Genomic DNA, 24,139 nt, shown 5'->3' with positions numbered 1-24,139 from the left:
TCTGGGCATGCATCCTTATAAATGTACTTTTTTAAATGCATCTTCAGGGGAAGTCTTTCCTACACATCTCTCCATCTGGCATCTGGTAATTGATAGATCCAAGTAGCAGAGAGCTCAGAAGGAAGAGACAGAGCATCCTCACCACATGGAAATATGGCCCCAGAGCCCATCAGGCACGACAGTGGGTGCTGGTCTCGGGTGCCCGACATCTGACCTCAGGTCATTCGTAGAGCTTGATGGTCTGGGCTCTCTCTAGCTGGATTCTGAGAGTTCCTGTGACCTTGTTCAAAGCTAAGGAGAGCAGGGGTCCACACAGAAGCCAGCAAATAGACATGGAAAGGAGGTGTCGCTGGGGAGCCAGTGGGTGGGCACAGACGTAGACGCACTAACAGTGCTGAAAGGCTCCAGTGAGTCAGGCGGTCAGCACAGGTGGCTGAAAGAGGGGAAATCAGACCCGAGGGCCCAGCAGTTCAGAGTCGTTTGGCGAGGCCACGTGATCCTGAAAGTAAGACGTAAGATGTCTCTTACAGTACAACGTGGTACGAACTGTTCATGGCCGGGGCTCTGCCTCCCACCAACAGGTCACAGCATCCTTGAGTTACACCTTGAGTTTGGAACGTAGAGAATCGTGAAAGGTACCTTGGAAACCATCTTGAGCAAAGCTATTAACCCTTCAACCATCAAATTAAAATTTCTACGAGCAAGAAAATCTACTCACCCAGAATATGTCTTTTTCTAACTAAGGAAGAGATCTGATAATTATATGTCTCTCCTGTTATTTTAGTGTGTTCTACAGCCTCACACAGAAGCTCATCTACATCAGACTCACCTAAGTGAAGCTTTGGTGTGGACGTGTTGTGAGAGGTTCTTATGTTGCCCTACCTCCCCAGATCTCTGTCCCCTGGACTCTGAACCGTGTGTTCACTAACTGGAACAGTCATTGTTCCATGGCGTGTCTACATATGCCCCAGTGGGTACCTTCTGCGGGGGAAGAAAGCAAATGTGGGACCCCAACAACAGCACCATCTTTGGCTCCAAGTAGCTATGTTGGTTTAAATAGTAACCCCAAGATTTCTTCATGGGGAAGTGTAAATAGTTCGAGGTCCCTGTTAGTCCTCAAATCTGAAAGCCAGTGCTGAGCAGTATTGGTCAGAAAGGAGACCTCGCTGGAAAGGACCGTGAGTTAGTAGAAGTAGAATATGTCCGTGGGGAGACAGGGAAATAGCCAAGAAGGAGTAGGCAGAGTTCTCGCACTGTTGCAACCGTGATAGTCAGGTGTGGCGAGGGCACAAGCTGGTGCCTACCAGTTGGGGTGGAGAGTCCACCTAAAAAGGACTCCCTGGCCCAGTGCCCATTCTTCCTGGCTCCGGAGCTGCTGTGCCTTCACTGAGGGCCTTCGACGGAGAGATGTCTATGCCAGTGAGAGACACAGAGAACAAAGAACGGTTCAACTGGCTCCCCTGAAGGGGTGTCTGGGGAAGAGTTTAAACAGGTTTTGTACAGTGGACAGTCAGCAGGTGATGGCGGGACAAGCATAGGCGAGAATGAAGGGGCGGGAGGATCTGGGGGCGGCAGGCGTTGCGTGGAGCCTGCGCGGTCAGGGCCGACTCAGGGCTCCCAACCCTGTCTCCTGTGGTCCTGTGATCGTGGGACGTGCAGACACAGCCGCTGAGACTGGGGGATGGAAGGGAGAACAGCGTGGTTTCGGCGGCTTTGCGGAAGCAGCCCTTGCCGGGCCCTGTCCGTCCCAGGCTGTCCTGATGTCCCCGGGAGGAGCTGGGCCGTCCCAGGAAGAGCTGGTCTGAGTCCACCCTCACGTCTACACTCCAGTTGCAGTTCAGGGTCGACTGATGTAGCTTAAATTGACCCACGAACACCTTAGATGGCTTAGTGTCATTCTGGTTTAGACTCACATCATTTTTGCTTGTGTTGCGTCAGAACCGAGACAATGTTGAGTAAGGTTTCCCTGGCCAAACGTGCGTTATATCCTCAGGAGCGTGAGAAGCAGGAGCCAGAGGGCCCCGCTGACCAGGAGCGGCGGAGACACCCACCCGCCCAGTGTCCTGCAGGCAGCCCGCGGGCAGCGTCTCTGCGGGGCCAGGGGGGCTGCGGACGAACTTCTTGAACCAGGTGGTGTCTTTTCGGTCAAACTGTGTTTGTGAAAGTTCACTCTCCCTTTGCCAGAACCTCTTCCGTTTGGCTTTTACTGTCACTTTCCGTCTCTACGCGGAGGTCACCCAGGAGCAGTAACCCTCCAGGAGCAGTAACCAAGCGTCTGACACGCAGCCTTCCCGGCCGTGCCCTCTGCCTGCGGGGAGCCCGGCCTCCTGACCGCGAACGGGCGCCTTTGGCTGCCGCACGCCTCGGTGGCCCGCAGGCCTCTGTTCCGCTTGTCGGGCTCCAGCCACTGTCCGAGCTGGGCTTCCCGAAGCTCCCCTGGGAACTGCACCCCTGGGAACTGCACCCCTGGGAACTGCACCACGGCCTCCCGGCGTCCTGCCTGCACGCGGCAGCTCATGCGGCCGGAGAGGAAGAAGCGGTGGTTTCTTTGAGCTCCGTGTGTGCAGCTCTCCTGTCTCCACCTGGTCCCAGGGTCCCCTCCCCGGGGTGCCCCGAACTCCAGTCTTTTCTCTCCCCAGGGAGGTAGCTGTAGTCCTTGGGGTTTAATTTCTCTGTATTGCAATTCGGGACATACCACCGCGCAGAAAACGGGCAGTGTGTTATCCCCCCGCCCCAGGATGGCAGCCCTGTGCCGTCTGTTACCCGATGTCTGAAAACCGGATATGCGCCTCCTTCTGCTTCGTAGTTCACAGGGGAGGGTGAGCCCCATCCTTCCCTTATGGCGGGAGTAGAAGAGCACGAATTGATTTTATTATGGTAGCTTCTTTTATTTCTTCAATGGGATAATGTTTCTAGATGTTTGCTGATACATTTCCAGAAAGGCCACATGGGCTGTGTTAAGCTCCTAGACCCCAGCTCATTTTTATGCTGCCCTATAAATACTTACAGAGTCGGCAGTAAACTTCATCAAGTTCCTATTTTGAGCCCACGCCATGAGAGAAGCTGGAGGGTAGCATGCCGAGGGGGTACGAGAGCAGCATGAAGACTTTCTTAAACTTCAAAGGCTCTTCGTGTCCTTCCAGAGGGAAAGCAGGGAGCAGAGGAGACTGGCACCCCTGGGTGACGGTGACATCAGCACTCGATGCACCAGGCGCGGTCTGAGCCCTTGACCTGGAGTCTCTGACTGCCCCTGTGAGCAGCGCTGAGCGACCACATTCTCGTTGTCACACGAGAAGCCTGGGGATGGGAAGGGTTCAGTGGGGCCCTGGCCAGAGCAGGCTTCCCCAGGGTGGGCGCAGGGTTCCAGACTGTTCTCTAGAAATGGCTGCAGGACAGCTCTGGGGCCCCAGGGGATCAGGAAGGATAGGTAAGGCTTGTCGGAGTGAAAAAGCAAAGCGAAATAACGTGACCTCACAGAAAGGCAATGTGGGGAGCCGCCCGGATTGGAGCAGCGTGTGACCAAAGACTTAGAAGTATCTGAGTTAGAGAATCACAAGGCAATATGTGTGTACACAATGTTTAAGAAAGTCTTTGTAGTAGCCAGAGAGGGTGGGCATGATGGAGGGAGGGTTGAGTCAGGGAGACCCTCCAGAGGTACGGAGAGTAACCCCCTAATGACCGATCAAAGGGGACTCGGTGTTGTCACTGGGAACGGCAGGGGAGAAGTAATATGAAAGACAATGCAAGCGGGAAACTGACCAGAACTTGATTACAGAGTAAACTGAGAACCCACCACATCTCCGTTTCTCAGGGAGGGTGCGGAGAAGAGACTAACGAAGGCGGGAGGAGGGCAAGGTCAGGAAGGCGGTGAGACCCTGCCGACTTTGGTACATGGCCACCCCGCGGAGTGTCTGTGGCGTTTACTGGTGTAGCTTTGGGTGCAGTGCAAGCATTAAAGTGTCGTCAGGTCCCCATACTGTCACCTGTGTGCTCCGCCCCGGTCGCGCCCGTCCCGGGAGACATGTTCGTTAGCTCCCGTCCATCTGGCCGAGGTGTCACCAGCTCTCTGCTCCACTTTGCAGACAGCGATTCTGGAGCAGCAGCAGCGGGAACGAGAGGACACCAGCTTCCGTGGCGCGTGCATGTTTTGCAATGAGGAATTCTCCGGGAACAGGTTTGCCGCCACGCGTGACTCCGATGGGACTGTTCTGTGACAGCTCATCGGAGCCTCCGCGATGCCTCCACAGAGGGAGTTCCGTGGGTTGACCCAGGGCCTTCATACGTCAGCTGTGGTTTTTGCAAACACGCCTGAATCAAAGATGGGCGGTAGCTGCTGTGAGCAGAGCAGGGGGTGCATTCTTCAAATGCCACACGCAGTTTCGTGTTTGCTGTTGTCAGATGTTTTTAATGGGCCGACAGGCAGGACTGTGTGAAGCTACTGCAGACAGTGTCCTATATGAACTTGTAGACTCTCAACTTTTCGCACTTTTGCTGTTTTACTTCTGAAAACAAAAAATATCACTCAATTTCTGAGATCCCAGCTCGCAACCGGTCATATTTGCCTTGGACAGCTGTCTCTCCCCCTTCTCCGTGACGAATTGGAAGAGTAGGCAAAGCACAGTGCATTTAGTAGTTGCAAGGACAGAAACCCAGATCCCCCGTGGAGTGTGCCCTGCCCGTGGCGGGCAGTGAGGCAGACGTGGAACCCCACTAAAGGACCGATACGGTTCTGTGTGGCTTCCGTCCTCCATAGCACGTCTTTGTGTCCCAGATGTGGGTAAAACTTGCTTGTGCTTCTAATTAGTGTTGTTTAGCATTTATTGCTGACTTGGTCTGTTCCTAGAAGATGCACAAATAATGCAGAAGATTCAACTTCCTTCCTAGGTCTGTTCTTCTGAACCACATGAGCAGAGAGCACGCTTTCAACATCGGCCTGCCTGACAACATCGTGAACTGCAGGGAGTTTCTGCGCACGCTACAGAGAAAGCTGGACAAGTAAGTACTTGTGACACCGCCCTCCGCTACTAATCCTCTTGTGAATTGTTAAAAATAATGTAATAGAAGTAACTAAGGAAATGGACTCGATTCATCTCTCACGTTGAAGGTTCCATTTGGGGTGACAGTCCTCACTTCACGCAGATCGTGCAGCCTTTAATGTTTTCATTTATTTTTCGTATCCTCACCCAAGGACGTTTTTCCATTTTTTGTTCAGATAGAGAGGGAGGGAGAGAGAGGAAGAGAGAGAGAGAGAAACATCGACATGAAAGGGACACATTGAGTGGCTGCCACCCACACGACCCAACCAGGGCCGGGGACAAACTGCAACCGAGGTGCATGCCCTTAGCGGGAACCGAACCCGGGTCTCTCTGGACCACAGGCCGACGCTCTAACCACTGAGCAACTGGCCAGGGCCAGCCTTTAATATTTTTAAATAAAATGTCACACAACGCACACACGAGGTTTGGGGAACACGGCGCGAAGCACTTGCTCACCGTCCACCTCAGCCGCAGGACTGGGGGCCGCCTTCGGTCTCCCCGTGAGCCCCTCCCCCGGAGTTGTTTCCAGAATCCACTATTCTGAGTTTTGGATTTATAATCTCTTTGCTTTTTACTATAACTTTTTTACATATTCAGTGAACGTGCTGTCGCGTCGCGGTGTGTGATTCACCCCACGTGCAGACGAGACGCTGTGCAGTCCCCTGCCTTCCGCGTCGCCCGCCTCGCTGCGCCGCACTCTCCGCGCTCCCGGGTCCCTCCTGGCAGCCGTGGGGCCGGGCTCAGCTCGCGGAACGGGGAGCGACCCTCCAGGTCACCTGCAGCGAGGCGATGACCAGAGGGAAGGGGAGGCGCAGGAGGAGAGGGTGAAGGGGCCTGACTCAGGGTGGTGAGCACACGACACAGTGTACAGATGATGTGTCATAGAATTGTACACCTGAAACCCAGAGAATTTCATTAACCAGTGTCACCCCAATGAATTCAATTTAAAAAAAAATTAACGCTTATGTATATGAAAGACAAAACAAACCCTCTCATTAAAAAAAAAAAATTTTTTTAAAGAAAGAAATTCTCTAGGTTAAAACAAAATAACTTTCAAAAATCTATCAACTTGTCTTCCTAGGAAAGGGCCCAAGGTGTTTTCCCTCAAAACCTGTTTGTTTGTTTTTTCATTTAACCGTGATGGTAAAGTAACAGTGAAGAGCGCGGCGTCTCCGCCCACAGCAGGGGCAGTGCATTAGAACGGTCAAGGGGGAGGTCAGTTCCTAGGAGCCCTGAATCCACGTCCTCACCAACCCCGCCTTGAGGCGGCCCTCCCCCTCGCTGAGCGCCTCCCGGGTCCGAGCGCCACAGCGCCCTCACCAGCTTATGCTCGTGGGCCGTTTGCTGTGAAAGGATGTAGCTGTTGCTGTGGCATCAGAAACTTAGCAGAGATGGAAAAGTTCAGGCCGAAGCACCTGGTCTCAGTCACTGGCGAGTGTTCGTGGGAGGGGAGGGTGGGCTCATCCCACGTGACCCCTGGGCAGGGCTCTGCTGGCTGCCGGGCAGGAGGTACGGGGATCGGCTGTCAAGGTTGGTACGAGAAAGACATTTTCTGGGTGATAACTGTGATCACTGCCTCGCTTGGCCGTGGGCTCCCAGGAGGTGGAACTACGTGGGCAGCGGGCACACGAGGGATAGGGCAGCAGTGGCCGTTCATTGCGCGCTCACTGCGTGCTGGGCATCTTAGCATATAGGAAGCATGCACACACACATGCTTTGTTCACGTGTGTGAGTTGCGTGAGCATCCATGTGTCTAAGTCGTAAGAATTCTCTGGAATGTCGGCGTGCTCTTCAGCTGGAGGGCAGCAGGTGACGGGGAAGCTGGCAGGGGTTTGAGCTGCACTCCAGCCTGCGGATGGCGCAGGTGGGGTCGGCGCCTCGGTGGGCACAGGCCTGCTCGGTGCCGTTCTCTGGAGAACACGCCCCCGTCCACATTTCTAGAGCAGGCCGTCTGACTAGTGAGCCATCCAAAGAACTTGGATATTGGCCTCCTCTGTCACGGTTTAACTGCACGGCCAGCTCAGGAACAAGCGTGCGCCCCGTGTCGCCAAGCAGACAGCGAGGGCGCACGTGCTCCTGTCTCAGTGACACCAGTGAGCACACGTGACGTGACGGGGCAGGCGGGTGGCGGCAGGTGCGGAGCCTGGGCTGACCCCGTGCCGTCCCCAGCCTGCAGTGACGCCAGTGAGCACACATGACGTGACGGGGCGGGCGGGTGGCGGCAGGTGCGGAGCCTGGGCTGACCCCGTGCCGTCCCCAGCCTGCTGTGACGCCAGTGAGCACACGTGACGTGACGGGGCGGGCGGGTGGCAGGTGCGGAGCCTGGGCTGACCCCGTGCCGTCCCCAGCCTGCAGTGACGCCAGTGAGCACACGTGACGTGACGGGGCGGGTGGCGGCAGGTGCGGAGCCTGGGCTGACCCCGTGCCGTCCCCAGCCTGCAGTGCCTGTACTGCGAGAAGACCTTCCGGGACAAGAACACACTGCGAGATCACATGAGGAAGAAGCAGCATCGCAGGATCAACCCCAGGAACAGGGAATACGACCAGTTTTACGTCATCAACTACTTGGTAAGCCTTCCTCTATTAGTGTGATTGCATTGCCACGGACTGTCCGTCTGGGCGGTCAGGGCCGAGGGCAGCTGTGACCAAGGGCACTTCCAAGTGACCAGCTTTAAAAGGGTTCACGAGGCCAAACCTGATCTGATTGTCTTGGTTGCCAGTTGTTTGTACAGTAAAGACGTCCTGTCTCTAAACCACAGTGGTCTCGGCTGAAAAAGTAAACAAACATGAAGCATTCCGACATCCGTGCACTTTCCCTCCCACAACATCATGGTACCTGCACCAGAGACGCCGCTATTGTAGTCAGAAGTATTTGCTGAGCCCTGGCCAGTCTGGCTCAGGGTTAGAGCATCAGCCCGCAGACCAATGAGTCACGGGTTGGATTCCGGTCAAGGGCACAGACCTCGGTTGCGATTCATCCCTGGCCCTGGTTGGGGTCGTGCAGGAGGCAGCCAGTCGATGTGTCCCTTTCACATCGATGTCTCTCTCTCCCTCTCCCTCTCCCTCTCCCTCTCCCTCTCCCTCTCCCTCTCCCTCTCCCTCTCCCTCTCCCTCTCCCTCTCCCTCTCCCTCTCCCTCTCCCTCTCCCTCTCTCTCTCTCTCTCTCCCCTCCCCTACTCTATCTGAACAAAAATGGAAAAATGTGCTCAGGTGAGGATAAAAAAAAATACCTGTTGACCTCTGGCTCCGCTAGGTGCTATGCTAGATTCTTTAATTTCAAGGAAAAAAAAAGCATTTCTTCACTCTCCCCCCATTAAAAAATCCTCCTTTTCCCTATCACCCCTCAGTTATCTTTGTTATTCTTTTGTGCCAATTCATTTTTAATGGGAATTTTAGAGAAACCCGGTCATTTAAGTCATTTCACCGGGCAAGAGGGCGTTTCTGTGTTGGGCTTGTAGGACGGACTGTGGGGTGAGCAGGGTGAGGATTTTCAGTGCAGAGCCCTCCCTGCTTCGAAACCCCAACCCCACACGCTGGCCTCCGTGGGGTACAGTCCCTTTGGGGGAACAAAGGGTATCCAGTTGGAGGCTGCTGTTCTTAGGGGCATTGGGAAATTTTCCAGGGTTGATGATCGATGCACTGACTACCGTCCCTGCCCCATTCTCCTGGTTTGGGGGTGTACATAACAGATTCGGGGAACAGCTGCTGTGGAAAGAGATGGTTAAGTAACTCTCAGTGGGATTGGAGAAAGAGGGGGGCCCTGTTCCTGGCTCTTCTTATGCAAATTAAAATGTCCATTTCTCCCTCTGTGAGTTGGAATTCAGACCCGCTGGCCACAGAAGGCAAGTTGATTATCATCAGCCATTGTATCTGTTGGACAGAACAAGCGCATCCTGGATCATGTTGAAAATCTCTGCCCGGGGGGGGATTGTGTCTGCTCTGAGTGACCCTCACAGTGCTGAGGTGAAGTCCCCTTGAAGCAGGCTCGGGTTTGCAGCTTGGCTCTGGAGGGTGTTTTACAACCAGCGGAAGGCAAAGGCGCCCTCCGGGTCCTCCAGTCTTCCCTTCCAGGGGCCCAGTCACCAGCTCCCTCCGGGCGCCTGGGGCCCAGCCGGGCCGCGGGCACCGACTCAGCGTCAGCTCTGAGCAGCACCCAGATGCTGCCAAGCACTCGGCCGCACGCTCCTGGCTTCCTCCCCGGCTGTCGAGCCACCATTCGAAAGCTGGGGACCCGGGAAGAGGTGTCGCTGGACACCTACACCTTTCAGAGGCAACTTCAGGGGCCGCGCGCCCCGTTCTGCCGGCACCCTAGAAAAGCGGGGGCTTCACTCCCTGGGCGCCAGGCAGCGCGACTCTCGAGCCGAAATTATCTGCAGGCCAGCTGTCTGGATGCCCGGATCGCCCTGCCCACGGACGCCCGGCCAGGACGGCGTGAGTCATGGCCTGGACAAGCGCTGCAGCAACTGTACGAGACGAAAATTAAATCGCTGTAGGATGATATTGATAGAAGTCTTTTTTCTTAAGTAGCAGCATTTGAGTACTTGCTCTGCGCGGCACTTGACAGTATTTATATCGTCTTTTAACTTGACCCCTTCCTGTGACACAGGCTTCACCACCACCCCTACTCTACAGGGAGAGGGCGAGGTGCAGGGAGATGGGGCATTTCCCAGGGCCACGTGGCTACAGCCTGGTACTTACCCCTCTGGGCCTCAGTTTCCTCCCTCCTCACCTTGTCGTGAAATGATACCAGGGCCTGCCTGTCACTCCTGGGGTCGGGCCTCGGCGGAGTTCACAGGGCTCTGTTGGCCCTCCCTTGCCGGCTCCTAACACACCAGGGGGGAGCCGAGGCCGGGGAGCCGACTCGCACCTGCAGTGAGGGCCCGACCTGCTCAGCCCGGGGGGGTCTCCGCCCAGGTAATTCTCCAACATGATTTTTCTCGAAACTAAAAATGTATTATGATTCTGTAGCATTTAGGAAGTGATGGAAACTTACCTTCGAAAAGGATTTAAGGATCTAAGAAAGTCTCTAAAGATGCTAAGCGCCCTGAAGGAGAGGTGTGCTGGCCGGGGCATCCCCGGAGCTGCTGTAAGGGAAATGCAGACTCATGCACAGAATGAGCATCAGAGACGGTCGCAGATGTTGTGCAGCTAGAGAGCGAGGGCCTGCGCCTCGGCATCGTTCCGTCTCGTTTTATCCCCTTTCATGGAAACATGTCCTGTGAAGAGCAGAGTCTCCTGAAAGTGTACTTACGCAACGAATGACGACACTGCTGCTTTCACGAAGGAACGGGGCTCACAGGCCCGGGTTTGCACAGAGAGGGGGCGTGCCAGTGTCCAGTGTCCGCATCCGTCCTCCTGTCCCTCCTCTTCCGACACGACAGCACTGGCCCAGCGTTCCACAAACATTTGAGGGCCTCCCAGTGCCAGATGCTGGGGTGTGAACACAAGAACAACACTGCCGCCAGCGTGGCGAGCGGAGTCACGACGCTGCGAGCCTGTGGGCCGAGGTGGAGGCGGACCCGAGCTCGCGCGCTGGCACCCTTGGCAGCGTGCACAGGGCCGGTGTTCTCACCTCTCCGGGGGCAGGCAGCGCGCCCCCTCCCCCCCATCAGGGCTCCGGACTCACAGTGCCCCCCACGCCCATGACAGCAGGGCCAGGGCACAGAGTCCTTTTCCCGTCTCAGGTGAGGTCAGGTCCGGAATTACTCACAGCAGACTCGCAGATCCGCCAGGGCCCTTCCGCACAGTCTCCTTCGCTGCTTCCAGCTCTGGCTTTCTTTTCTCACAAACGGAAGGACTCGGTGGATAGAGTGATGGTAATGGGGACAGGGTCCCAGCAGCTCCACGTTCAGACTCCCTGCCTCCTCCAGACTCCCTGCCTCCTCCAGACACCTGCCTCCTCCTCCAGACTCCCTGCCTCCTCCGGACACCTGCCTCCCCCTCCAGACTCCCCGCCTCCTCCTCCAGACTCCCTGCCTCCCCCTACAGACACCTGCCTCCCCCTACAGACTCCCTGCCTCCTCCTCCAGACTCCCTGCCTCCTCCGGACACCTGCCTCCTCCTCCAGACTCCCCGCCTCCTCCTCCAGACTCCCCGCCTCCTCCTCCAGACTCCCTGCCTCCTCCTCCAGACTCCCTGCCTCCTCCTCCAGACTCCCTGCCTCCCCCTACAGACACCTGCCTCCCCCTACAGACTCCCTGCCTCCTCCAGACTCCCTGCCTCCTCCTCCAGACCCCCCGCCTCCTCCTCCAGACTCCCTGCCTCCTCCTCCAGACTCCCTGCCTCCCCCTACAGACACCTGCCTCCCCCTCCAGACTCCCTGCCTCCCCCTTCAGACTCCCTGCCTCCTCCTCCAGACTCCCTGCCTCCCCCTCCAGACTCCCTGCCATCCTCAGACTCCCTGCCTCCTCCTCCAGACACCTGCCTCCTCCTCCAGACTCCCTGCCTCCTCCTCCAGACTCCCTGCCTCCTCCTCCAGACTCCCTGCCTCCCCCTACAGACACCTGCCTCCCCCTACAGACTCCCTGCCTCCTCCAGACTCCCTGCCTCCTCCTCCAGACTCCCTGCCTCCTCCTCCAGACTCCCTGCCTCCTCCTCCAGACTCCCTGCCTCCCCCTCCAGACTCCCTGCCTCCCCCTACAGACTCCCTGCCTCCTCCAGACTCCCTGCCTCCTCCTCCAGACCCCCCGCCTCCTCCTCCAGACTCCCCGCCTCCTCCTCCAGACACCTGCCTCCCCCTCCAGACTCCCTGCCTCCCCCTTCAGACTCCCTGCCTCCCCCTCCAGACTCCCTGCCTCCTCCTCCAGACTCCCTGCCTCCTCCTCCAGACTCCCTGCCTCTTCCTCCAGACTCCCTGCCTCCTCCTCCAGTCTCCCTGCCTCCTCCTCCAGACTCCCTGCCTCCTCCTTCAGACCCCCCCGCCTCCTCCTCCAGACTCCCTGCCTCCTCCTCCAGACTCCCTGCCTCCTCCTCCAGACTCCCTGCCTCCTCCTCCAGACTCCCTGCCTCCTCCTTCAGACACCTGCCTCCTCCTCCAGACTCCCTGCCTCCTCCTCCAGACTCCCTGCCTCCACCTCCAGACTCCCTGCCTCCGCCTCCAGACTCCCTGCCTCCCCCTTCAGACTCCCTGCCTCCTCCTCCAGACTCCCTGCCTCCTCCTTCAGACTCCCTGCCTCCTCCTCCAGACTCCCTGCCTCCTCCTCCAGACTCCCTGCCTCCTCCTCCAGACTCCCTGCCTTCGCCTCCAGACTCCCTGCCTCCTCCTCCAGACTCCCTGCCTTCGCCTCCAGACTCCCTGCCTCCTCCTCCAGAATCCCTGCCTCCTCCTCCAGACTCCCTGCCTCCTCCTCCAGACTCCCTGCCTCCTCCTCCAGACTCCCTGCCTCCTCCTCCAGACTCCCTGCCTCGCCTCCAGACTCCCTGCCTCCTCCTCCAGACTCCCTGCCTTCGCCTCCAGACTCCCTGCCTTCGCCTCCAGACTCCCTGCCTCCTCCTCCAGACTCCCTGCCTTCGCCTCCAGACTCCCTGCCTCCTCCTCCAGACTCCCTGCCTCCTCCTCCAGACTCCCTGCCTCCTCCTCCAGACTCCCTGCCTTCGCCTCCAGACTCCCTGCCTCCTCCTCCAGACTCCCTGCCTTCGCCTCCAGACTCCCTGCCTTCGCCTCCAGACTCCCTGCCTCCTCCTCCAGACTCCCTGCCTTCGCCTCCAGACTCCCTGCCTCCTCCTCCAGACTCCCTGCCTCCGCCTCCAGACTCCCTGCCTTCGCCTCCAGACTCCCTGCCTCCTCCTCCAGACTCCCTGCCTTCGCCTCCAGACTCCCTGCCTCCTCCTCCAGACTCCCTGCCTCCGCCTCCAGACTCCCTACCTTTGCCTCCAGACTCCCTGCCTCCTCCTCCAGACTCCCTGCCTCCTCCTCCAGACTCCCTGCCTTCGCCTCCAGACTCCCTGCCTCCTCCTCCAGACTCCCTGCCTTCGCCTCCAGACTCCCTGCCTTCGCCTCCAGACTCCCTGCCTCCTCCTCCAGACTCCCTGCCTTCGCCTCCAGACTCCCTGCCTCCTCCTCCAGACTCCCTGCCTTCGCCTCCAGACTCCCTGCCTCCTCCTCCAGACTCCCTGCCTTCGCCTCCAGACTCCCTGCCTCCTCCTCCAGACTCCCTGCCTCCTCCTCCAGACTCCCTGCCTCCTCCTCCAGACTCCCTGCCTCCTCCTCCAGACTCCCTGCCTCCCCCTTCAGACTCCCTGCCTCCTCCTTCAGACACCTGCCTCCTCCTCCAGACTCCCTGCCTTCGCCTCCAGACTCCCTGCCTCCTCCTTCAGACACCTGCCTCCTCCTCCAGACTCCCTGTCTCCTCCTCCAGACTCCCTGCCTCCTCCTCCAGACTCCCTGCCTCCCACTTCAGACTCCTGCCTCCACCTCCATACTCCCTGCCTCCTCCTCCAGACTCCCTGCCTTCGCCTCCAGACTCCCTGCCTCCTCCTCCAGACTCCCTGCCTCCCGCTTCAGACTCCTGCCTCCACCTCCATACTCCCTGCCTCCTCCTCCAGACTACCTGCCTCCCCCTTCAGACTCCCTGCCTCCTCCTCCAGACTCCCTGCCTCCCGCTTCAGACTCCTGCCTCCACCTCCATACTCCCTGCCTCCTCCTCCAGACTACCTGCCTCCCCCTTCAGACTCCCTGCCTTCCCCTTCAGACTCCCTGCCTCCCCCTACAGACTCCCTGCCTCCTCCTTCAGACACCTGCCTCCACCTCCAGACTCCCTGCCTCCTCCTCCAGACTCCCTGCCTCCCCCTACAGATACCTGCCTTCCCCTCCAGACTCCCTGCCTCCTCCTCCAGACTCCCTACCTCCCCCTACAGACACCTGCCTCCCCCTACAGACTCCCTGCCTCCTCCTTCAGACACCTGCCTCCGCCTTCAGACTCCCTGCCTCCTCCTCCAGACTCCCTGCCTTCCCCTTCAGACTCCTGCCTCCACCTCCAGACTCCCTGCCTCCTCCTCCAGACTCCCTGCCTTCCCCTTCAGACTCCTGCCTCCACCTCCAGACTCCCTGCCTCCACCTCCAGACTCCCTGCCTCCTCCTCCAGACTCCCTGCCTTCCCCTTCAGACTCCTGCCTCCACCTCCAGACTCCCTGCCTCCACCTCCAGACTCCCTGCCTCCTCCTCCAGACTCCCTGCCTTCGCCTCCAGACTCCCTGCCTCCCCCTCCAGACTACCTGCCTCCCCCTTCAGACTCCATGCCTCCCCCTCCAGACTACCTGCCTCCCCCTTCAGACTCCCTGCCTCCTCCTCCAGACTCCATGCCTCCCCCTTCAGACACTCTCCCTCCATCAGACACCTGGCGAGGGAGGGCAACTGGCCGCTTAACTCTCGTCACGACAGCCACGTGCTCCTAAGGTGCCCAGGTGTCAAGCCCTGAGCTCCTCTAAAGGGAAGCAGTTTTACAGTGGTTTTATCATTCTTCGATTCAGTTGTGTTCTTAAAGTGTACATAACCGTTTATGACAAAAGTAGGCTCAACCTTTTTTTTTTTAGTTCACATTTTAAGCCCTTTGTCTCTCGTGGGTGTAACTGTGAGCACATGTAAGTGTGTGTTGGGGCGGAGGGTGCTGGGCGAAGGGGCCTTGTTTCCCATGGTTTGCACCCCCGTGGACCATACGCCCTGTGACGCAAGGCTGGGGGCGTCCTGACATCTTGACGGACACGTCTTCCAGGCTGTTTTCCTCGCGGTCCCTGCTTCCCGACATGACTCATTAGCAGGCACAGCGTCTTAATTAGAGCTGTGCACTGTGCTGTTTTCTCTCCGCGTCTCAGCCCGTAATGAACCATGTGTTGAGCTCACAGAGCAGGCCCTCTGGGGAGCCGGGCCCCTGTCCCCTGGCACCACCGCTTCCTCAGCCGCCAAGGGCCCAGCTCCTCTGCTCTCGGGGGTGGACGGTCCGCGCTGGCGCCCGGACACGTCCCTGTGTGTGGCCCTGCACACTGACGACGTGGGTAGGGGTCTGCAGTGCGGGGTTTCGCAGTGGGGGACACTCGTCGTCACTCTTGGCTAAAAGCGTGTATTGAGCAACGCTGCCCATAGACTGAGAATGGTAGACCCCGACGCCGTCCTGGAGGGCATCTCCGTCCCAGCCCAGAGAGACCCGTCCCCGCCAGCGGGCTGTGGGCAGCGTGGAGCCCCAAACCATCCTGGAGGGCATCTCCGTCCCAGCCCAGAGAGACCCGTTCCCGCCAGCGGGCTGTGGGCTGCGTGGAGCCCCGACGCCGTCCTGGAGGGCATCTCCGTCCCAGCCCAGAGAGACCCGTTCCCGCCAGCAGGCTGTGGGCAGCGTGGAGCCCCGACGCCGTCCTGGAGGGCATCTCCGTCCCAGCCCAGAGAGACCCGTTCCCGCCAGCGGGCTGTGGGCTGCGTGGAGGCTGCCGGCCTGTGCAGGGAGGCGCGGACACGCCCTGGAGACGGCCCCCTGTCTGATGACGGCCACGTCTCACATGTCTGCCTGGCCGCAGCATCCAGCTGACACATGCCAACCGTTCCAAAATCCCTCATTACGCTCATGAAGGATGGAGTTTCCTTTTCCCCTAAATCAGAATGGCTCTTGCCGCTCTTTGCTTTCACTCGGGTGGATCCCTGGAGAAAGAGGTTCACAGCCCCGAGTGAATGTCAGTTGTTTTCAGAAGGACATTGATGTTACCATAGTCCAGCGGCTTGGAGGGGTCCCCACGGTGCACTGGGTGCCCTGCGGGCACAGTGGGAAGACCGGGGAGGGAACACGTCTCACGGAGACAGACGGAGGGGCCAACAGAAGCCGTTCCTGCTGGGCCCTCCCAGGGGCGTGCTGAGGACAGGGCTGCCAGGGACGGGCGTGAGCAGCTCCCCGCGCACCTGCTGTCGCCGTCCCTGCCTCAGATACATTGGCCACCGCACTTCATCCCGTGGCCCCTTTGAGGCAGATCTAAATGGGCGTCAATCTTTAGACTTGTTCGTACATTCAATTGAAGAAACGGTGCTTTCTAGTACCCACTGTGTGCCTGGCTCTGCACGTGTGCCAGCAAACAGAGGCCATGTCTGCGGGACAACTGTACTCAGGGAAGGACACATACACATGAGAAAACAGATGCCTGGCCAGTGTGGCTCAGTGTTGAGCGTCGACCCTGCACCAGGAGGTCCCAGTTCAATTCCCGGTCAGAGCACATGCCCAGGCTGTGGGCCCGATGCCCAGTGAGGGACATGCAGGAGGTGGCCAGTCGATGTTCTCTCTCATCGATGTTTCTATCTCTCTGCCTCTCCCTTCCTCTCTCTCTGAAATCAATAAAGAAACAACAGAAACAACATGTCAGGAGCGGGCAGTGCATTGAAGAGAGGCACAGTGTCCTAGACTTGGAAGAGGGCTGTTGTTTTCGACGCCCTCGTCCAAAATAGACTGGGGAGGGACCCTGCAGCCCGGAGCCGACAGCCGAGCCCTAGACAGGTGGCCCGCGGTGTCCGGGCAGGCGAGGCAGCCAGGGCGGGAGCTGGGGGCAGGAGCGGGGCCCGGGAGCTCGCCGGGGGCCAGGCACAGCCTGGTGGGGACGGGTGGGTGGAGAGGGAGCCAGGGCCGCACAGAGGCCTGGAGCCATGCAGGGACCGGGGTTCCGTGCCGGGTGTGCGACGCCACGGGACAGTGTATACCTACAGGGGAGGGACGGTCCTGCGGGAGGAACCCGCGCGGCTGCCTGGGAATCAGCCTGGGGGACCTCAGTGTCGTCTCCTCAGGAAGTATCGGGGTGCTTTAGAAAGATGCCCAGGAGACTCTGGTGCGGGCCCGGGCTGAGGAACACTGACCTCCTGACGCTTAGGAGGCGAGGGCTTGAGAGGGTCCCGCTGCTTCTCCAGAAAGAGACCTAGTGGGCGCGCCTCGAGCACCAAGCCGTCCTGCGTTCAGCGTCGCAGCTCAGAGGACCTGGTGCCTGAGACTGCTGCCGTGGGCGGTCGCTGAGTCTGCCCCCCCCCCCTCGCTAATCCCTGTTTTCCTACGAAGGAACTTGGAAAGTCATGGGAAGAGGTTCAGCTGGAAGACGACCGGGAGCTGTTGGATCATCAGGAAGAGTAAGACCTGCTGACTGATGCGTGTCTGCGGAGCAGCCACTGTGGTTGAAATGTCGTTCTGGGCGAGAGAACGAAGGCGCGAACCTGCTCCCTGGGCCCTGCAGCCTTGCCCGTGGCACGGGAAAGGCTGGACTGCAGGGGACCTGTGTGCGCCAAGTCCCTGAGCAACTGCCATTCCAGCTAAACTGAGCACGCAGGTGACACGCAGGTGACACAGGTAACAGGTGACGCACACAGGTGACACGCAGGTGACACGTCACCCAGAGGACAGTGCCTCCCGCAGTGCCGGGGTCCCCGACCTCTGCGCGCGGCCCTCCGCCGTGGAGGCGCCTGCCCTGACCTGCACCTCGCCCTGTGTCCCGCCCGGCCCTCGGCTGGAGAGAGCTCTGGGAGGGCCCCGGCGACCTGAAGGGTCCCTGTCCCGTCCTCTCATTCAGTGTCTAGGGCAGCGGTTCCCAACCTGGGGGTCGAAGGACCCTTTCACAGGGGTCGCCTAAGACCGTTGGGAACACAGATTGGCTGTGGTCAGGAACGAGGCCCCGCCCTCCCTCCTCCCCCACGTGCAGATTCGCCCTCGGGCAGCAGGGGGAGCTGCATCGAAGGGTCGTGGCTTTTGGGAGGTTGAGAACCGCTGCTCTCGGGTTTCGATTTTCCTGGGTCAGGAATGGCAGGACGTTGGCAGCACCTCAGAAAATGACACGCAGAGACGGGAGCGGTAAGGGGCTCTGCGTGCCGCTTGGGCCCTCCTCCTGGCAGAGTCTCCCGGTCCTCACCCCTGCCCCCGGGACAGGCCACTGTTTCGCACACCAGATACCCAGGTCGCCTTTCCAAAGCCCTCCAGTTGTCACGTGGAAACACGCCCCTCATCGCACCTGGCGGTCGTGTTCCTGCGAGCGCCCGCCTGCCGGGTGCCCTCTGCACCCTCCACCTGGGCGTCGGGGGCACTGGTCCCTCCACCTAGGCATCAGGGGCGCCGGCCCCTCCACCTGGGCGTCAGGGGCACTGGTCCGCCAGAAGAAGCTGCTCCGAGGGCAGACAGCAGCACCCCATCGCTCCTTATGTTAATGTCACGGTGCTGCTGTGAAAAGCCTCAGGATGTGACCGTGGTCACCAAGTCCCGGGCAGAGGTCGGCAGGGCTCTGGGAGGAGGAGCGGTGTGGGGCACCTCCTAACGAAGGCCTCCCCATTTGCCTTTTCTGTTTCCCACAGGGACTGGTCGGGCTGGGAGGAGCTCCCCGTGTCCACCGTCTGTCTGTTCTGTGACACGCGGGCGGAGGCCATCGAGAAGCTGTGTGCGCACATGGAGGTGAGACAGTCCCTCAGCCGAGCTGTGCTGACGGGAGAGCTGACCCTCATGGCCCCGTCGGTGCCACCAGGGCTCCTGGAGCAGTGGGCCCCGGAGCGCTGGGACAGAAGCCAGGCCGGTGGCCGGCACGGAGAGCTGTCAGGTGGGACCTCACAGGCCACTGCGCTGCCACCCGCCTGGAAACGCGGCGAGGTCCCCGTGGCTGAGGGCGCGGGCTCGAGGGGCAGTGCCCCGGCCTGGACGGCTTCTGTGTGGCGGCGCCTCTGCTGGTGGCTGAGGAGGGCAGGCGGGAGTCCAGCCACACGGCCTGGGCCTGGTGCCCGTGGCGGCGGCAGGGAGAGGCACCGTGTGTGGTCCCGCAGCTCCTTACGGGACAGGGATTGGGGGTGACAAGGACTTGGAGAGAAGAAACCTGAGAGGATCCCCAGAAAGCGCCCCTTCGGGTGTCTGGACCTGTGTCGGAGCCCCTTTCCCCCCACTGCGAGAGGACACGCCCCACTGGGGGGCTCTGGCTCCGCACAGCATCGGCTCGGGGCTGGCATGTTCCCACCCCCGTGCGGCTGCAGGGCAGACCCACTGTCTGACCCACCGCGGCCCCTCCTCGGAGCACTGCCCTCGTGCTGCGCAGTGAGGACGCGGACGGCGTCAGGAAGGCCACGGGCCCTCGCCCGACGAGAGCGGAGCATCGGTTTCTCTGAACCGGGCCCGTGTGTGCAGGTGGCAGGGTGTGCACGCAGCTCAGGGCACCGATAGTAGAACTGGAGGGCGCTGGAGCCCCCCACACACGCACCGGGTAGGGTTCCCTCTGCAGCCTCCTTGACCGGTGGCCGCGCCCTCCGCCCACTCAGTGACAACTGTCAGGAAACTCTCCGTGTGCTCCGGCGGTGCCCCCCCTCCATGCTTCCGGGGTCCTTTCCTCTGTGGGCTTGTAAGTTCAGATGGTGACCGAGACGGGCAGTCCCGGGTGGGACAGGATGAGGCCTGTGCGTGGTGAAACAGTGGGTGTGATTGTGGGGAGATGCGTGTGAAGAACCTTGTTGACCCGCACAGCGTATCGACGACATACAACGAAAAGCAAAACCTGTAGAATCACCTCTGCAATTTCTACGTTGCAGAGCCAGGAGCCCGTGTCCATAACTGTCATCCGGACGCAGGGCAGGAGGACCGCGTCTTCCTCAGACACAAGGGCACCTCAGCAGACTGCAGTCGCACGTAGTGAACTGTGGGAGCTGGGTACGGGCTGGGCGACGCAGTGTGTCGGCTGACAGGCAGGGCTCGTGGGCACGTGCGGGAGTCGTTAGAGTTTGGGGTTCAGCAGCAGAACACATGAGCTGACACTGAGGGTCTGCACAGTCCGACTCCTGTGAATAGGTTGTTTGTAACTTCAGCTGAAGGATTACACGTGTGTCTGCTCACAGATGTATCCGTTCCTTCCTTAGGAGGCGCACGAATTTGATCTGCCCAAAATAAAGTCAGAACTTGGTAAGTTTGACTCAGATGCTGCGTCTCTGCCCGCCTCCCGTGACTTGTGTTCTGCAGTTGTGACTGGAGAGGACACGGACCCCCCATTCCCCGCAGGTGGTCCCCACCACGGCCCAAAGGAAGGACTCACAGCCACTGTGAGCTTAATGTCCAGATACGGTTGTGACTTCTTGGTGTCTCCCTCTTTCCCTCGTGTGAATGAAAGCCTCGGAGCAGGCGCGCTAGTGGTCACTGTCAGGCGGTCAGACGAGGGTCCTGTTCCAGCTGCCGCACCTGCTGTCTGAGCAGAGGGTCCAGGGAGTGGCCAGGGGACACACAGTCCCAGTGCGCCGCTCGGGGTGCAGCTGGGTGGACGTCATAGCTGCGCCCCGTGCGCCGTTCTCAGTATCACTGTGATAGACAGATTCGGGGCTCAAACCGAGGCACAGACTTGCTCGTAGATCCAAGGCCATGAACAGCTCACTTTCCGCACGTCGGTTCATGACCGCTCCCCCAGACTCTGGGCCCGTCCTGTACCCTGCGGCTCTGACAGACACGTTTCGTGGTGTGTGTATAATGAGCTCAGTGGTCAGCAGCCCGGGCTCCGAGCCGCCAGCCTCCTGTCATGTACCACTCACCGGCTATGTGACCTTGGACAGTTCCCTCACGTCCCCTGCGGAGGGGAGACCCCTGCGTCTGAGGGACTGGGGGACTGAGCAGCTCGCGGTGGACAGGACAGCGGGCACCCCGCCCCGGCGCTGCCGGCTGCAGCTCTGAGTCTGTCGCGAGGCCTCACGATCACACCACCTCCTCGGCTGGTTCGCAAGGAGAAGGGCTCTTCCCCAGAGTCACCGCCGTGCAAGCGGCCTGCCCGCGCGGTGGGTGATCCTGTTCCTTCCCTCTTCCAGGGCTGAACTTCTACCAGCAAGTGAAGCTGGTCAACTTCATCCGGCGGCAGGTCCACCAGAGCAGGTGCTACGGCTGCCGCGCCAAGTTCGCGTCCAGGGCCGCCCTCCGGGCCCACCTGGAGGACGCCGGCCACGCCTCCCTGCTGCCCGCCATGGACGCGTGGGACCAGCCCCAGTGAGTGCGGCGCCGGCGCCCTGCAATAAGAGGGAAGCGTGCTTATGGGGAGAGGGAACGTTCCAGAACCCTATTTTTAAAGTAACCCCCGCCTCTCAGATGTAACCAGCTGTTTCAGGTTTTGTGCTGTGGCGATGGGGATGTGTAAGTAGATACAGAGCACAGATTTTTTTAACTATATTTTGTTAACAAAATACCGTAAGCATCTTTTCATGCCCAGTACACATCTACTGCATCATTTTTAATTGGGTGCCAGGTTGCCCACTGCCTAGATGTATCTGAACTTGTTAGCGGTCACTTCTCCCCTTAGGAAGAGTGGTCCCGCGGGCATCCGCGCGCGCGCACCTTGTTGCCCTCGGGCGAGCGGGACATGACTCTGTCAAACAGGATGCCGTCCTGGTGCTTTGGGCCGTGTCCGCACGTTGGCACATGAGGCATTAAGCACCTGGTCTGCTGTGTGCACCTGTGGGTCCTGTCAGACTCCCGGGTGTCCTGTGCCAGCCAGCTCTCGGGGCGGGTTCTCGCAACGCTCTGCATGACCTCAGTCCAGGTTCTGGCTGCTTGGAGCCCCTCTGTTCCCAGGGATGTTCACTCAGGTCCCCCAATACCCTAGCCAAAACGCTCTGGTGTTTCCTCCTTCAAACAGAAGGCTTCAGTTTGTCCACAAAGCCCAGACCTGTGAGAGGCAACGTCGGCCCTGGAGCCTTGTCCCTGTCATCCTTCTTACAAAGGTCGAAATCTTCAGAGATTCCCCAGAACTAACTCCACAGTGTGTCCGGACAGTGGACAGAATAACACGTAGAGAAGGAGGGACCAGCCCTGGCCGGTTTGGCTCAGCGGTTAGAGCATCAGCCTGTGGTCCCGAGAAGGAGGGACCAGTACTGACTAGGCTGGAGAACAGCTGTTCTCAGCGATATTCGAAGGGCTCGTGTGTGGAAGAGGAACTGACCGTTGATGCGCAGTTGGGAGGAGCTGGGACCTTTGCCTGGGAACGAGCGCTGTGCAGCTGGAGCCGCCCGGGCCGCAGGCTGCCTGTAGCACTGAGCTCGTTGTCGCGGTGGGAAACTAGCGAGGGTCCTAGCAAGACCCGTGTCAGCCAGGGAAGGTCACACAGAAAGTCATCCAGAAGACGTCTCCCTTACAGCCGCTGCGGAATGCAGCTGAGATCGTGGGCGAGGAACCCGGCAGAACCCTAGTCCTGCACATGCACTGCCTGGAAACCCTCTGGATTCGCTGTAATCTGCCTGTTCGCTGTCTCTGTGGTTGTTTCCAGGTACTATTTTCCAACCTACGAAAATGACAGCCTACTGTGCACCCTGTCTGACAGCGAAAGTGACCTGGCGGCCCGGGAGCCGAGCGGAGACATCGCCATCATCAGTGAGGACACGTCCCAGCTCCACGCCCTGAAGCAAAGCAGTGTCTTGAACCAGCTGCTGCGACAGGAGGGCTTGAGGAGCTAGAGGGGCCGGCCACGCAGCAGTTCTGCGCGTTTGCTCCGTCACGAGGCAGACACGGCAGGGGTGCGTGGGGACACAGCAAAGGGTTAGGCCTCGGTGCAATAAACTTTTTAAAAATAAATGTGTTGTGTTTGTTGTTGTGGTTTGTTTGTTTGTTTGTTTTTCAAAAAAGAAAATGAGGACTTTTTGTATTTCGGCTCCAAAGTTTACTGTGTTTGGTGCTCTCTGCCACCAGCGTTTCTGGGCGGAGCTACAGCAACAGCCTCCTGATTGGCCTCTCTCCTCCCGCACTGGCTCCTCCCACCTGTCCTAGGGCTGCTACTGTGACCTTTACACCCCCTTGGGTATCTCCCCGAAGCTCCTTCCCCTTCCTTCCTTTCCTGACCGTCCCCAGATTGTTTTAGGGGAGAGACACGTCCCCTCACGGGCTGCAGCCGGGCCGTCTGGGGTGCCAGGAGGAGGGTCCTGATGCGTGAAGAGTCTCACTGTAGAGACGCGTGCAGAGCCTGCCGAGCAGGTCCAGGCGCAAGGACACATCAGGCCGACCCAGTTAGTGAAGGGCAGGAAGTCAGTTAAAGGCCCAGACCAGCCAGACTGTCCCTGTCCTTGTGGAAAAGCCCGGACCCCCATCCTTTAGTCACCATGATTAACGATGTCCCCTCGTAACTCATCCCCCAGAAGCCATCGGGGGCCTGGTCTCTTAGCACCAGCTTACCGGTGCCTGGGCTTTGCGCCATCTCCGCAGATAATAACCCTCCTTTCTTCGCTGCAAACAGAAAGGAGAGAGGGAGGCGTGCCAAGTGCACCCTGCACCCTGGAGAGGAACTAGCCCAGGGACCCCAGAGCAAGCGGAGGGGGCGCCTGAGAGACGAGCCAGAGCCCTCACCTCAAGGCAGGCCTCTGGGCTTCTCGTCACGCGGCCGTTCCTGTTTAACCCACGCGGTTTGCTCGCGCACAGCGAGAGCGTCCCAGCTGGAAACAGTGGCTTCCCAGGAACACGGAAGCAAGGCCTCATGGGCTGGCCCGGCTACATCTGCAAACCTGCCCCGGGCCGTTCCCCCGCCTGCCCGCGACCCTCCGGCCACCAGGCCTCCGGGTCCCTGAACACACCGCGGGCCCCACCTCCGCGTTCGCACACGCGTTCTGTGCGCCTGTCCGGCCCCACCCCGGCGTCTCCTTATGTCCAGGCCTCGCTAACTGTCTCCACTCACAGCTCTGTCCACTGCAGATCCCTGCTCGCCCAGCTGCTCACTGCCCGGGGATGGGAACACGTCACCTCGCAGATGAAGGTGACGGATCGAAACAGTTCAGGGAACCTGCCAGAGACTAATTCAACCTCCGATGGCGACCGTAGCCCAAAACTAGATCAGCAAACTCGGGTACGTTCCAAATCTGCCTCAGATACACACTCCTAGGCCTCAGCCATGGCTTTCTGCTGCACCCAGTCTAGGTGGGAACCACAAATCTGGCTCCCAGCAAGCCCCCTGAGGATTCTGAGTCCAAAGCCCATGGTCCAGACAACACAGGCATTTTGTTAGGAGCAGAGACTTCTGAGTCAAGGGTCCTGGTTTCCAATCTCGACTCACATTTATGGGCTATAGGACTCAGGACGTGAACCTTAGCTTCTCGAAGCCACAATGTCCTCGCTGGTCAAGTGGAAATGATGACGACTCCCTTGTATGTTTGAGGAACTGCTCAGCACACAGGAAACTTT

At 59.4% G+C, this 24,139-nt stretch overlaps 1 protein-coding gene across 2 annotated transcripts in view; it reads left to right on the top strand.

The window, feature by feature from the left end:
- The window catches only part of ZNF277 (zinc finger protein 277), an 80,554-nt gene extending 58,050 nt beyond the window's left edge, over positions 1–22,504 (top strand). For both annotated transcript variants that reach the window (XM_036247523.1, XM_036247524.1), the window contains exons 5-12: positions 4,083–4,174; positions 4,885–4,995; positions 7,472–7,604; positions 17,051–17,118; positions 18,328–18,424; positions 19,864–19,906; positions 20,794–20,968; positions 22,242–22,504. In XM_036247523.1, coding sequence (XP_036103416.1) covers positions 4,083–4,174; positions 4,885–4,995; positions 7,472–7,604; positions 17,051–17,118; positions 18,328–18,424; positions 19,864–19,906; positions 20,794–20,968; positions 22,242–22,428 — 906 coding nt within the window. In that variant the 3' untranslated portion in view covers positions 22,429–22,504. The remainder of the gene's footprint in view (positions 1–4,082; positions 4,175–4,884; positions 4,996–7,471; positions 7,605–17,050; positions 17,119–18,327; positions 18,425–19,863; positions 19,907–20,793; positions 20,969–22,241) is intronic.
- Positions 22,505–24,139: the final 1,635 nt, after the last annotated feature.

The sequence above is a fragment of the Molossus molossus genome, unplaced genomic scaffold (assembly GCF_014108415.1).
Source record: "Molossus molossus isolate mMolMol1 unplaced genomic scaffold, mMolMol1.p scaffold_m16_p_7, whole genome shotgun sequence".
Lineage (NCBI taxonomy): Eukaryota > Metazoa > Chordata > Mammalia > Chiroptera > Molossidae > Molossus > Molossus molossus.
The sequence above is the reverse complement of the archived record's forward strand: the minus strand, read 5'-3'. Positions and strand labels throughout refer to the sequence as shown.